At 34.6% G+C, this 16,076-nt stretch overlaps 1 protein-coding gene across 1 annotated transcript in view; it reads left to right on the top strand.

Moving 5' to 3' along the window:
• Positions 1–14,155, top strand: part of LOC127729299 (uncharacterized) — a 31,944-nt gene extending 17,789 nt beyond the window's left edge. The window contains exons 4-6 of the mRNA XM_052237041.1: positions 7,534–7,636; positions 11,293–11,426; positions 14,005–14,155. Coding sequence (XP_052093001.1) covers positions 7,534–7,636; positions 11,293–11,426; positions 14,005–14,133 — 366 coding nt within the window. The 3' untranslated portion in view covers positions 14,134–14,155. The remainder of the gene's footprint in view (positions 1–7,533; positions 7,637–11,292; positions 11,427–14,004) is intronic.
• The last annotated feature ends 1,921 nt before the right edge of the window (positions 14,156–16,076 follow it).

The raw sequence follows: 16,076 nt of genomic DNA on the forward strand, positions 1-16,076 counted from the left end.
AATATAGGAATATTGTCTTTTCATGAATATAACAATATAAAAGTCTGTCTGTGCAGGTTAAAAAATTAAAGATAAATATTCTTTTAAAGTAGGCATCTTATTATTATTTTTTATACAATTTTAAGAAAAGGTCGTCTCGATTTTTGTACATGTATTTGCGGTCTTCTCGATCTATTGAATAGATCGCGATTGCCAAATAAACGGATCACCGATGTAATAAATGGGTCTTAACTATAAATTTAAAACTAAACAGAAAACAATAAACTTGCGCAAAAGATGGTATACCGCAAACAAATGGTGCAAAGGTTTTTGTACACCATATCCGGATTTCGACAATTAATGTCTCTTCGGTGATGTTAGGAATCAAAACGGTATTTGGAAAGCCATACAATTTACCTCAATTTAGGATAGACTCTTTAATTTTGAGGAGTCAAAATAGGATGAACGGATCGTATAAACCCAAAGACAAATATAAAACAAGCCCAAACGAAAAAATATAAACAAGTCTAAATTGAAAACAACGTTCAAACCTATGATTGCGTTGGATAAAAACCGCAATTTTTATACGTGTGCATGTAAAACAAATGTCTTGTTAGAGGGGTCTAAATACAGCACAAACAACATTTTCTTAAATTGAGGTAAATTGTATGGCTTTCCAAATACCGTTTCGATTCCTAACATCACTGAAGAGACATTAATTGTCGAAATCCTGATATGGTGTACAAAAACCTTTGCACCTTTTGTTTGCGGTATACCATCTTTTCCGCAAGTTTATTGTTTTCTGTTTAGTATTAAATTTATAATTAAGACCCATTAATTACATCGGTGATCCGTTTATTTGGCAATCGCCAATGGCAGTCAGCAGGGTTAAAGAACATTTGTTGTTCGACCTGTTAGTCAAATGCGTTTTGTTAAAATATACTTTTTCACTTTTTTGGTCTTTTGGATATATATAAAATGACTGAAAAATAGCCAACGATAAATCTTACGGGGCGATGGATCATATGAATATGATACTGTACACTACAAAATATAATATATAACCAGTCTAAAAGGGTACAACATCACCAAAAATGACAATAAACGAACAAATGTAACTATAAATATTTCGGATAACAGATATCCTTCATCAGTATGAGCAAGATGTAAAATGAATCAGATCAATCTATTCTGATTATTAAACTATAGCAATCTTGAATTCTATACAATAAAAAAAGTGAAACAGTTTCACCCGAACATCATATGTAGAGACGCTAATAAATTTTTTAAATTTCCAAAAAACGACCCAAAGACATGCCTAAAATGAAAATAGTAATTAGAGATATGAACTGGCACAACTCTAAAATTCCAAAATGACGTCAGTTAAGATGTTACAACAACTGCGTGTAAATACATTCCCAAAAAACAGCACTGGTCTATATAAGCTGGTAAAATATGTCAAACAGAGGCGCAGCAAAATAGTTCCGTTTGTTTTAACATACAATCCCGCCTTTACTAACCTTTCACGTTTGATCCGTGCCAATTGGCAAACTATTGCCAAGCACCCAAAATTGTCCAAGATCTTTCCCAATCCTCCTGTCTTAGCTTTAGCTTTTCTGAGACCAGCAAGTCTGAAAGACTTATTTGTGAGAGCTGACGTCTCCTCTAATAAAAGCTGTTCAACTGCAGGATGGTGCAAGTCGTGTGGTAACAGACGATGTCTGACTTGCCAACACATACTGAATACTCAAACATTTTCTTGCCACTCCATTGGGTCTGTGTACACTATATTTTGTAATGTAACTTGCAAAACACAGAATGTTGTATACCTTCTTCAGTGTCGATGTGGCATGCAGTATATTGGCGAGACAGAACAGCCATTCAACAAACGCATGAATGGTCATCGAAGTGACTACACCTGCAAGCCCGACCTTCCCGTAAGTCGTCATTTGAGATCACCTTGGCACGCCCAAGCTGATCTCAAAAACCTTACAATCACAATCATAGACCACAACGAGGGTTGGTCAAGGGCCGAAAGACTTGCTCGGGAAAGGTTTTGGATAAGAAAGCTAAGGACAGTTTCCCCAGAGGGCATAAATGAAAAAAACATAGAATGAGTCACTCATTTTCCCTACCATCACTCATTTTCCTGACATCATTTGTTTCCAGTTACTCCGGCTTCCTTACTTAACTCTTACAGTTTTAAGGATTCTTTTGGAATTTTTTGAATTTTACTAGTTTAAATACCAGGGTTCTTTTCATTTGGTAGGGATGTACAAGTACGCATCCACGTCCAATTATTTAACCTTAGCCCAAATTTACTATTATTTTTTCTTTTCATTATAAAACTGCTATTTATTTGGGATGATAAATACGCAGCCTCTGTTTGACATATTTTACCAGCTTATATCGACCAGTGCTGTTTTTTGGGAATGTATTTACACGCAGTTGTTGTAACATCTTGACTGACGTCATTTTGGAATTTTAGAGTTGTGCCAGTTCATATCTCTAATTACTATTTTTATTTTAGGCATGTCTTTGAGTCGTTTTAGGAAATTTTAAAAATTTATTAGCGTCTCTACATATGATGTTCGGGTAAAACTGTTTCACTTTTTTTATTGTATAGAATTCAAGATTGCTATAGTCTAATAATCAGAATAGATTGATCTGACTCATTTTACATCGTGCTCATACTGATGAAGGATATCTGTTATCCGAAATATTTATAGTTACATTTGTTCGTTTATTGTCATTTTTTGGTGATGTTGTACCCTTTGAGACTGGTTATATATTATATTTTGTAGTGTACAGTATCATATTTATATGATCCATCGTCCCGTAAGATTTATCGTTGGCTATTATTCAGTCATTTTATATTTATATACGGATAATTAGCATGTCCCAGAGAGGTATACAGCCAGTAAAAAAAGTTAATTGAAGTTGGTAATCCAGGAATTTATTCACATAGCAACATTTAAACCAATTTTACACCAAGCTCATTTAGTCTGCTGTACTCGTCGTTTTTTTTATTTAAGGAGGGAAATGATAACAATACATGGAAGTTTTGTTTTTATTTCAACTTATTTTTTTTTATTATTTACCAGAATGTTTTCCCGTGAGTTTATAATTGATAGCGTCCTTGCTCAGTAAGGATTCTACTTCGTCAAAATTATCTCCCCATTACGTCAGCTAATTTTTACAATCGTAAAAATGGAAGCCATTGTAGGGATGACGAGCTTTCAATTTAGCTCTTGAAAACCGATATATTTATCCACCTAGCACCATTACAATCCTTATATGCCAGTTGTATTTTAAAAGACAAATGTATCTACTAGCTATTGAGCATCATTTAATGTACTTTTCTGCACAATTAGTCAACTTAAAACTATTGTTTGATCGGTTGTCAGGGGGAATTTTCGAAAGTTCAAAAACTTTAAAAAAAAATTCTAATATTAATATTTCGTGGAAGGGCAGACTAAACATTTTCAAAGGTTGAAGACTAATAACCCTAAATAACACACACAAAAAATTTAGTTTTTTTGAAGTTATGCATTTTTAAGATCCAGTTGTAAAGTCTGTCGTCAAGTACTTTTAGTAAAAATTTGTTATTCGAACACACCTACTCTGTTGTTATGACTCATTAGAAAGGTATTTCACTCGACCCATATATTTCATTTTTTAGAACTGTGAATTTTAAATGTTATTAAATCATCCTGTAGCCTAAACATATAGAAAATAATAGAATCTGAAGCGAGATGATGTATCAAATATTTTTGCTCTATACGTTTCCAAGACAGAAAAGACAACTCAAACACGCCCGAACACAAAAAGATGAACTCGACTTTCTCTATTCGGTGAAATTATTGCCCATTTTTAGGATTTTTTCCACAAATACTATCGCCGGGGATAGAGATGCAACTTAATGTTTTGAAAAGATCAATCCACTATCTTTCTGTGGATTTTTATTCGGCCGAATTTATGCTTATGCACAAAAAAGATCCACATGTATTTGCACTTACCACAATCGACTATTTTATGAAAATGTGTCTATAGTTTAAAAGTTTACAAATATCTCGAAGCTCCATACTATAATTCAAGTAAAAACACGTATATAAGATGCACAAAATCCTAAATTATGCACCTTCATTAAACTTTTAAAGCCCATAGAAACAGATATAAACAATTCAAATATACCTATTTGGCCTTTTTTACCTTCTCTAACAAAGAGTTCCATTTCTTTTGTTTAATTTCAACTGGGTATCCGCCTGTGCTAAAATGGGACAAACATTGAAAAGATCTAGTTTTCAGTGTTTACAGGGGAGGTAATATTTTGTCACTAGATTTCCCATTGTGTTGACAGGCTAGTGATGCAGTAGTTCGACTACTTAGACAAATCGGCAACCGAGGCTCCAATCTCATATTGAAAATACCCGTAGAGACCACGCTTTATAATAAAAAAAAAGAAGTAAAGGAAGAACTGAGTTGCTAGATAAACGTATTACAGATATTACATTATTCATATTTTGATTTGTGCTTAGATTTGTCCTAAGGGGCCCTCAAATCAGAAACAAAACACAAGCACTACATACTGGAAAAGTGGAATATGCATGAAGAACAGAATAAGAATGATATAAGCATCGACTCATTTTGACACCACCTTTCGTGTTATACAAACAAGAAAATAAAATACAGGTGCAATAAATCACTGTACAGTATGCTATTTTGGCATTTGCATAGGAGTTAAAGAATAGTTACCGGACATAATTTATCTCACAAACAGCCGAAAGATTGCACAAATGGACCTACTAAATGCTTTGAATACCTTTTTGATATTACTTTCAAATTTAATTCATTCATTTTGAAGAGTTCGTTTAATTTGAAAACGATTTGAAAAGTTGAACATAGTGAATGCATACTGACTGATTAAATCTTAAAATTGATTTGAATTTTCTATCTTTTGAAAAACTAAAATAAAATAGAAAAGAGTAATATGACATAAGGTTTGAACATAAAGACTATGAGAATGCTTCAATTTAATCTTTAATGATAATCGATTGAAACAGGCGGAAACCCAGTTGAAATAGAACAAAAGAATCGAAGCTCTTTGTTAGAGAAGGCGATAAATGCTTACTGTAATGTTTACTGTAGTAACACACATTTTAAAAGTTAATAGAAACAAATAAAATGACAGTTTTTTGCTAAATTACGAAATATTTTATCATAAAAACACAATTTGCATAAGTTTTCAATTTATCTATTACATAATTAAGCAGAACAATTAGATATCAAGTCGACGACATGGGTGTCTATTAAGTTGGATCCAAAAAATGCATAACCTCCGATTTTTCAAAAAAATTTACCACGGACGGAGAACATATCAATCTATTTGTTCCTTAATTTTCGTTTCTGCCCATCCATTATGTGACTCAAGAAAAGAATCCAAAAAATGGGTAACAATTGCATCGAAAAGAGAAAATCGAGTGCACCTTTTTATGTTAGGGCGTGTTTGAGTTGAATATTTTGTCTTGTAAACGTAAAAAGCAAAAGTATTTGATACATCATCTCGCTTCAGATTCTATCATTTTTATATATCAAGGCTACAGGTTGACTTTATAACATCGAAAATTCACAGTACTAAAAAAATGAAATATATAGGTCAAGTGAAATACCTTTCTAAATGAATCATAAAAGCAGAGTAGGTGTGTTCGAATGGCAAATTTTTACTAAAAGTACTTGACGACAGACTTTTAAGTTGGATCTTAAAAATGCATATCTTCGAAAAAACTAAATTTTTTGTGTGTGATATCTAGGGTTTACAGTCTTCAACCACTGAAAATTTTTAGTCTGCCCTTCCACGAAATATTGAATTAAATTTTTTTAAATGTTTATGAATTTTCGAAAATTTCACCTGACAACCGATCAGACAATAGTTTTAAGTTGACTGAATGCAGACAGGTACATTAACTGGTGCTCGTTAGCTAGTAGATACATTTGTCTTTTAAAATACAACTGGCATATAAGGATCGTAATGGTGCTATGCGGATAAATTTATCGGTTTTCAAGAGCTAAATTGGCAGCGCGTCATCCCTACAATGGCTTCCATTTTTACGATTGTAAAAATGAACTGGCGTAATGGGGAGATAATTTTGACGAAGTAGAATCTGTCTGGAAAGTTATGCAAAGACACAAGGATGAAAGACGGACAAATTCATGATTAAAATTACCATATTCATTTAACAGCTTTAAAATGCACTTTACAACATAAAAAGTGAACAATATAGAAAGAATATCCATTAGATTTTTTCGGTAATGATTAAAGTAATGAAAAGGTGTTCTTTCTAAATTAGACTCTGATATCGCACATAATAAAAAAAATAACTGTCGTGCAAGGCAAAAATAATGTTTTCTGTTACTTGAGACATAGATCGAGCTCCTGAATGAACACGAATGAAAAAAAAAGTTTATTATGCAAATATTATATGTTTTCTTTCTTTGATATTTTTGAATTCATAAATTTTAATGAAACAGATGAAGTTCGGATACAATTCATATAGAGTGAATTCAAGTACTGTATGGCAAGTGTCTCATCACTGTCATCGTTTTAATTGAAGAGATGAATTTCATTACTAAGTCAATCTCGATAGATCAATAACACAGAGACACTCAGGACACTGGAAAACCAGTGTTAGGTTCTCAGGTCTTGACAGTGACATTTTCATTGGGAATGGGTAAAGTTTTAACTCTATTTAAGAAACAAAGGAACAGTCTACAGATTGGTAACAGTTTAATAAGAGGAATTTCCAGAGGAAAAAAAAACATCTTAGCTGTATTTTTTTCTTATCTTTGTTGTTGAACATAAAATTGAGAATGGAAATTGTGAATGTGTCAAAGAGACAACAACCCGACCAAAGAGCAGAAAACAGCCGAAGGCCACCAAAGGGTCTTCAACACAGCGAGAAAATCCCGCACCCGTTTCAGCACGCTTGTTTCTAGATTTTCTTACGTTACATACCCGTTTAAAACACACGATCGATCAGTCGATCAATTTATTTTAAACAACATCACAAACTAATGATGATATATGATTCGGTTTCAAGCCGCTTTTGAAAGTAGTTAAAGCTGATTAACGGGTTAACAAGTTTCAAACACTTTTATTACAAAGGATGTTGTATGAATAAAAAGCGATATGGAGTTAACGTTAATGGCGCAGCAACAAAACAACACAAAAACTCATTTTGACATATAGTGGTTTAACATACTGTTAACTTATGTTTTTTCTGGTTTGCATACAAACTAACATCTTAAATTATTGACATTTTGACAGAAAAAAATGGAATGTAACACAACCAAACAGTACACTTTATTTTAAGTATGGTACATGTACATCATACACGGGGGAAAAATAAGGTTTGTATCCTCGCTAAGCATCCATTGTTCTTGGATGTTCATTATTATCTTTGGGTATCATTACTATTAATAACATTATTTTTTCTACATAAAGATAAACAGAACGCAAAAAGTCGTTTGGCTAACAAAATATTTTATTTTTTACAGAGCCCAAGTAATATCAACCTTTATGATGTAAAAGATATGTATACACAGTGTGGAGCTTCAAGGTACCACCCATTTTACGAAAACAAAACATACTTGGTAATGGGTAAGTCCAAAATAATGTAACTTTGCCATTTAATAGTATGTTCAGCATTTTCTCGAAGGAAAAACCTTATTGAAGCTTATCTTATTTTCTATTCTCTAATTTTGATCATCATCATCATCATCATCATCATCATCATCATCATCATCATCATGCCATTGTAACTGTCAAAGGTCAAAGAAACTCCATGTAAACAAAACTCCTTCAGATTTCCAGAAAATTGAAGTTTTTTGATCAAAATAATTATCCATAGGACACCATGCCTGGCTCACACTATCGCATTTCCATATAAAATAAGGAGACGAGGTATGATTGATAATGAGACAACTATATCGTATAGTCCCCGCCATCATAAAATATAAAAATAAAAAAAAAACCCGACGACCTGATCAATGACAAAGCAATAAACGTAAAAACAAATATGACAGACTAAATTTAAATTAAGGAAAAAGTAAAATAACAAAAATACTGAACTCCAAGGAAAATTCAAAAAGGATAGTTCCTTATTAACTGACAAAATCAAAAGCTCAAAAACATCAAACGAATGGAAAACAACTGTCATATTCCTGACTTGGTATAGGCCTTTCCTTATGTAGAAAGATAGTGGATTAAACCTGGTTCCCTTGTAAGTTCACTTTTAAGTATCTCCCTCATGCATAGCTCTGATTACTTGTCCGGGTTTGGCTTTGTATCTCCCTCATGCATGGCTCTGGTTCCTTGTCCAGGTTTGGCGTTGTATCTCCCTCATGGATAGCTCTGGTTCCTTGTCCAGGTTTGGCGTTGTATCTCCCTCATGCATAGCTCTGGTTCCTTGTCAAGGTTTAGCCTTGTATCTCCCTCATGCATAGCTCTGGTTCCTTGTCCAGGTTTGGCGTTGTATCTCCCTCGTGCATAGCTCTGGTTCCTTGTCCAGGTTTGGCGTTGTATCTCCCTCATGCATAGCTCTGGTTCCTTGTCCAGGTTTGGCGTTGTATCTCCCTCATGCAATCTCCCTCATGGATAGCTCTGGTTCCTTGTCCAGGTTTGGCGTTGTATCTCCCTCATGCATAGCTCTGATTCCTTGTCCGGGTTTGGCGTTGTATCTCCCTCATGCATAGCTCTGATTCCTTGTCCGGGTTTGGCTTTGTATCTCCCTCATGCATAGCTCTGGTTCCTTGTCCAGGTTTGGCGTTGTATCTCCCTCATGGATAGCTCTGGTTCCTTGTCCAGGTTTGGCGTTGTATCTCCCTCATGGATAGCTCTGGTTCCTTGTCCAGGTTTGGCGTTGTATCTCCCTCATGCATAGCTCTGATTCCTTGTCCGGGTTTGGCTTTGTATCTCCCTCATGCATAGCTCTGGTTCCTTGTCCAGGTTTGGCGTTGTATCTCCCTCATGGATAGCTCTGGTTCCTTGTCCAGGTTTGGCGTTGTATCTCCCTCATGCATAGCTCTGGTTCCTTGTCCGGGTTTGGCGTTGTATCTCCCTCATGCATAGCTCTGATTCCTTGTCCGGGTTTGGCTTTGTATCTCCCTCATGCATAGCTCTGGTTCCTTGTCCAGGTTTGGCGTTGTATCTCCCTCATGGATAGCTCTGGTTCCTTGTCCGGGTTTGGCTTTGTATCTCCCTCATGCATAGCTCTGATTCCTTGTCCGGGTTTGGCTTTGTATCTCCCTCATGCATAGCTCTGGTTCCTTGTCCAGGTTTGGCTTTGTATCTCCCTCATGCATAGCTCTGGTTCCTTGTCCAGGTTTGGCGTTGTATCTCCCTCATGCATAGCTCTGATTCCTTGTCCAGGTTTGGCGTTGTGTCTCCCTCATGCATAGCTCTGGTTCCTTGTCCAGGTTTGGCGTTGTATCTCCCTCATGGATAGCTCTGGTTCCTTGTCCAGGTTTGGCGTTGTATCTCCCTCATGCATAGCTCTGGTTCCTTGTCCAGGTTTGGCGTTGTATCTCCCTCATGCATAGCTCTGATTACTTGTCCGGGTTTGGCTTTCTATCTCCCTCATGCATAGCTCTGGTTCCTTGTCAAGGTTTGGCGTTGTATCTCCCTCATGCATAGCTCTGGTTCCTTGTCCAGGTTTGGCGTTGTATCTCCCTCATGCATAGCTCTGGTTCCTTGTCCAGGTTTGGCGTTGTATCTCCCTCATGCATAGCTCTGGTTCCTTGTCCAGGTTTGGCGTTGTATCTCCCTCATGCATAGCTCTGATTCCTTGTCCGAGTTTGGCTTTTCATTTTGTTTTTCGTTTTTGTTTGCTTTACCAGCTTTTCAACGTTTGTATTGGGTTAATGATTTTCAACAATATTGGGCTCGAGCATTACTGAAGAGCAATTAATTGTCGAAATGCGCATCTGGTGCATACAATTAGTGCCGTTAATGTTATTACAATCTCCATGTTCAGTGAACCACGAAATCTGGATCAGAACCTTATTTTGGGATATATTTTAAAAATTGAAATCCTAATGAGCTAAAATTAAGTAAAACTCCGGTGGATAGTTGTCTCATTGGCAATCCTTATTCTTACGTAATGTATAGTTTTAGAAAAAATGTCACCAATTTACTGTTGCTAATAAACAGTGTTATTCTGCTAGTCAAATACTCAAAATATATCATTTAGGCTTTGGCTATACGTTTTTATCCCTTTTGGTTTATAGCTCTTTATCTTTTTAATAAGCTTTCGATTTTCAAATATTTTGGCCTCGAGCATCACTGAAGAGATATTTATTGTCGAAATGCGCATCTGGTGAAGAAAAATTGGTTCCGTTAATGTTATCAAAACAGAATGTTATACCAACACAAGGAGGAAAAAAGGATATGTCCGCTTAAGACATATCGTACAGTCACATTTAGGTACTCTTGTCATTTGGAATCTGTTTGAAAGTTGTATCGTTTGAAATCATACCACATCGTTTTATTTTTTTAAAGAATATATATAATATGCTGTTTCCAGCAAAAAAAAACAGTCGACTTCTACTACTCCAATATTGATAAACAGTTGAAAACACTTGTGTTCACCAATTTTAATATTATAAGTTCTTATTACTCTTTTCTCCTTCGCTTCATTAGTACTGCTAGACATTGCATATTCCATTTAGTACTAGCGGACTGCATATACTCCATGCAGTCGTCAAGACTTTGACTCACCAATGGAGTGATATTCACCCTTTATGACAGACTGCGTTAAATTCTTCTAACTTTATCTACTTGGACTGAAGCTACTTTTGGTTGACTGCATACAATATATCTGGTAATCGCGGCGTCGTCACAAATACGATTAGAACATACATTCTGACAAGAATTCGGTTTACTCATTTTTACTTGATTTTTTTTTTTATCTAAATTCATATTCTTTCTTACGTAATCTAATAATTCCCTTTGTGTATAAATTAGACTAGTCAATAACACTTACACGAATCCTTTTCATATAATGCCCTTATTCAAATCATATCTTATAGTGTTTTCAGACAAAACAGATAATGAAAACAAACTGATTTTCAAATACATTGCACAGGAAGCAAATATCAAAGTACCAAAAAATTTCTTCAGAAGACGTTAAACTAAGATACTTATCTTACCATAATTTAACAATTGCATTGCAATTACCTACACCCCTTTCCCCAATGTAATGTACAGCCAACTGTAAAAACAAGAATATAAATGAGACTTTTTAAACACTATTACAGGGCGATTGGATGGTGCCGGACATATCGTATTAAACAGGTGCGATTATTCGATTTCTGTCCATGAAATGAATTGTTACCAACGGAAAGGTGTGTTCAAAGGTGCATATGCAGCCAGCTGTGAATGCATCAATCAGGTAATTTAATTTTTTTTAGTTTTTGTCTTTTAAGACTGGATTATAGCAGACATAAACCTTATTTAATTGATATTAATATGTTTGTGTGTTATAATAAATCAAATTACATAACAGTATTTGAAAAAAAATTAGTAATGCTTTTTTGGTGCATCAGAGGAACTTTGTGTTATTTTATGCATCAATTGCATTTATAAAAACATAACAAATAATACTCGATCAAAAATATTTAAGACGTTTTTCACTTCCACCTAGGTAACAGATTGGGTCATTTCTACGTATTTATACATCCATGGCTTTTAATTTTTTTTTAGATTTGAGCGTTTCTTATGTAGGCAAACCCAGAAAAGTGCTTCGAACTCTTAAAATTTATAGTTCTCTTTTGATAGGCAATTAAAGAGGATTGTTTCAAGATGTAAATGTGAGAAAGGAACTGCTGTAGAACAACATCTTATCGTATAAATTTTATCAGGTAGACTTTTTGAAATGGAAATTGAAAACATAATAGAGCCCATTTCCCAAATAAAGCCCAAATAACAAGTATGTTTTACTGGAGTGTCATAATTTCAACATTGACAACCATTCTCATTTTTTTGTTCACATGGTATATGTGTTCATATTGTAACTTGTTGTTTTTAACATTGAAAGTTCCCTTTACAAAGCAGAAAGCATAAAAACCCGTATGTTTAATATTTTTTTATATTGCACAATATTTACAATTTATTCAACCAATGTCAATACGACTGACTCTTATTCAAAAATATTTAATTTTTGGATTTGAAAATGTCCTATTATTAAAATTATGGGTGGTGCTTAACATATTGCGGAGTGTACATATTTTTTTTATTACTAGAGATATGTTTTGTTTTGATTATTGCGTCTGATAGGCTATTTGTTTTTAAAAAATACCAGTTTTAATTGTAAATAGGTGGCAACAGTTGTTTACCGATATTCAAATGTCATAAAACCATTAAAATCAGACATGACTATCAAGGTTACAAAAACCTGAGAGAATCGCAAGAACTCTAAAAGAAGCGAGAACGGGTTTGTCGACAGGTTATGCATCTCCTGCTAATCCCGATACATGCGTTATCCGACATGCGAATCCACACAGTCGCAATCGGGGATAGGACCAAATTAGTTTAAATTACAGATCGTAAAACCCTTCTAATATCTAAAGATCTGAGACCACGACAACATTTTTGCTAGTGAATTCAGACCAAACACATCGTACCGCTCAATGTATTACTTGTAAACGCCAAACGATTTGGCAAATGATATGTTACTGCTGAGAAATGGAAAGCTGACAATTGGAAAGTTAAAATCATCACGTCTGTCATAGATTTTTCTTTGCAATTGTCCATCTGTGTCAATATCAAAGAAACTAACACGATATGAATCAGACCTTCTAGTTTTGGTAGTATTCCTTATCTCAAGTTCACTGGGATATAAGAGAAGAAAGCACTTACTGAATGACAGAACATCATCAATATATCTGAAAATGAAATAAAAGAACCCTGCGAAAAGCTTTTTATTTCTTTAGGCCATTTTTATAGTAGAAAGAATGGTTGTAAGAGCTTTAAAAAGATGTTGAACAGAACATCTTAAGGAACCGGCTATACACCGTTCCTTATACGGGTTTTTGTGAAGTTTAGGTATCCATAATCAAGACGGGAGATTTTCATTGTCCTTTTTTATGTTAATACCAAAGGAAAGTAGTACGGAATTGTGATTTTTAAAACTATCATCTCTCGTTCATGATTTACGGATATATGTTTTCTGTGAAAAAATATAAGAACAAGGGTATATATAGAAGCAATTTGCATATTGTGTACGATATATTTGCTTTTAAATCATTCTTTTTCTTTTAACATCTTTATCAAATGATGGAAACCATGACATGTCTAGGGCTTTTAATTTTATCTGTTTGGTCCGACTGACCTTTTGAAACATTTGAAGCAAAACCTATTCATTTGCCAATAACTACATATACAGTGATTCAATCATATAGAAGTATAGCGTATATCTACCGTTAAGAATAGATCCCTTTTAAATTTCCGAAAATTAATAAAAAAAAAAGAGCAATACTTGGTAATATGATAACGTAGTACAATGTAAATATAGAACCCTGTGATATATTAGTCAACAATCTAAAACGATACAAGGCAATGTATTTTCTATATGGAAAGAATTGAGATACATGATAGCAAGTTAAAAAAAACCAATTAGTTTAACAAAACTATTGATTTAATGAAAAAATGAGACGCGAAATTTAATTGATTTGAAAAAAACAGTTAATTTCACACAACATATAAAAAAAAACCGATTTGTGTACTTCAAACACTTAAAACATAATCATGGGTTGGTTAAAAACATTGGAATGCTTTGCAGATATTTCAATAAATAAAAGTCTTATCTTAGAAACTGAGAGTCGAATTTTGACATCATTTTATGCAAAATTTGACCATTCAATTGGAGTTTAAACTTGTGTATCGTTATTTTGGTTACAATTTTATATATCAGAACAGCCAAGATTTGAGTTATTTAAGGAAATCAAAAAGTTGTCATTGATTTATTTCAGATTGGAACAAACCCGAACGAGCAGTGTGACATGACGAAAGACAGTTTGTGTTATAGCAGTTATGCTTACTGTTACCAATTCGGTGGTCATTGTGGTTGGAAAAAGTTCTGGAAGTTTACAAATTGTTAAACAATAAATAATTTTCTGATTGTTTATGTCTGTTAATAAAAATCAGGATAAAAGGATTAAATTGAGTTTGTGGCAGAACCCTTCACATATATATATATATATTTATATATAAAGTGCCTAGAAAATCAACCTAACAATGTTAGAGTAGATTTGATTCTTTACTTCCTCCCCAAGCGGGGCTGGAACCTGTACTTTTCACTTCATACTTCTACGGCAACACCGCCTAGCATTGCGCAGACGCCTTATCCCCTCCTCTAACTATAGCTGATTAAAATCAGCTTTCGTTTCGGGAGGTGTTACCTTCTCGTAGGAATTAAACAAGGACATCTAGACGCAATACACAAAGTATTTTAAGTGTACAGAAATGATCATCTACTCATCTCTTTAGTATAATTACAGGATGCTGTTCTATTTTTAGAAGCATACAATCACTGTAAATTTATATATATGTATGTCTGCCTATGTGTAGTGACAACTGTAAATTATACCTTGTCCATCGGATTTCTTATGATTAAGAAATGCCAGGCTTTAGAATATTTATAAAGTGCCTAGAAAATCAACCTAACAATGTTAGAGTAGATTTGATTCTTTACTTCCTCCCCAAGCGGGGCTGGAACCTGTACTTTTCACTTCATACTTCTACGGCAACACCGCCTAGCATTGCGCAGACGCCTTATCCCCTCCTCTAACTATAGCTGATTAAAATCAGCTTTCGTTTCGGGAGGTGTTACCTTCTCGTAGGAATTAAACAAGGACATCTAGACGCAATACACAAAGTATTTTAAGTGTACAGAGATGATCTACTCATCTCTGTACACTTAAAATACTTTGTGTATTGCGTCTAGATGTCCTTGTTTAATTCCTACGAGAAGGTAACACCTCCCGAAACGAAAGCTGATTTTAATCAGCTATAGTTAGAGGAGGGGATAAGGCGTCTGCGCAATGCTAGGCGGTGTTGCCGTAGAAGTATGAAGTGAAAAGTACAGGTTCCAGCCCCGCTTGGGGAGGAAGTAAAGAATCAAATCTACTCTAACATTGTTAGGTTGATTTTCTAGGCACTTTATAAATATTCTAAAGCCTGGCATTTCTTAATCATAAGAAATCCGATGGACAAGGTATAATTTACAGTTGTCACTACACATAGGCAGACATACATATATATAAATTTACAGTGATTGTATGCTTCTAAAAATAGAACAGCATCCTGTAATTATACTAAAGAGATGAGTAGATGATCATTTCTGTACACTTAAAATACTTTGTGTATTGCGTCTAGATGTCCTTGTTTAATTCCTACGAGAAGGTAACACCTCCCGAAACGAAAGCTGATTTTAATCAGCTATAGTTAGAGGAGGGGATAAGGCGTCTGCGCAATGCTAGGCGGTGTTGCCGTAGAAGTATGAAGTGAAAAGTACAGGTTCCAGCCCCGCTTGGGGAGGAAGTAAAGAATCAAATCTACTCTAACATTGTTAGGTTGATTTTCTAGGCACTTTATAAATATTCTAAAGCCTGGCATTTCTTAATCATAAGAAATCCGATGGACAAGGTATAATTTACAGTTGTCACTACACATAGGCAGACATACATATATATAAATTTACAGTGATTGTATGCTTCTAAAAATAGAACAGCATCCTGTAATTATACTAAAGAGATGAGTAGATGATCATTTCTGTACACTTAAAATACTTTGTGTATTGCGTCTAGATGTCCTTGTTTAATTCCTACGAGAAGGTAACACCTCCCGAAACGAAAGCTGATTTTAATCAGCTATAGTTAGAGGAGGGGATAAGGCGTCTGCGCAATGCTAGGCGGTGTTGCCGTAGAAGTATGAAGTGAAAAGTACAGGTTCCAGCCCCGCTTGGGGAGGAAGTAAAGAATCAAATCTACTCTAACATTGTTAGGTTGATTTTCTAGGCACTTTATAAATATTCTAAAGCCTG

Source organism: Mytilus californianus, unplaced genomic scaffold (assembly GCF_021869535.1).
Source record: "Mytilus californianus isolate M0D057914Y unplaced genomic scaffold, xbMytCali1.0.p SCAF_1, whole genome shotgun sequence".
Classification (NCBI taxonomy): Eukaryota; Metazoa; Mollusca; class Bivalvia; order Mytilida; family Mytilidae; genus Mytilus; species Mytilus californianus.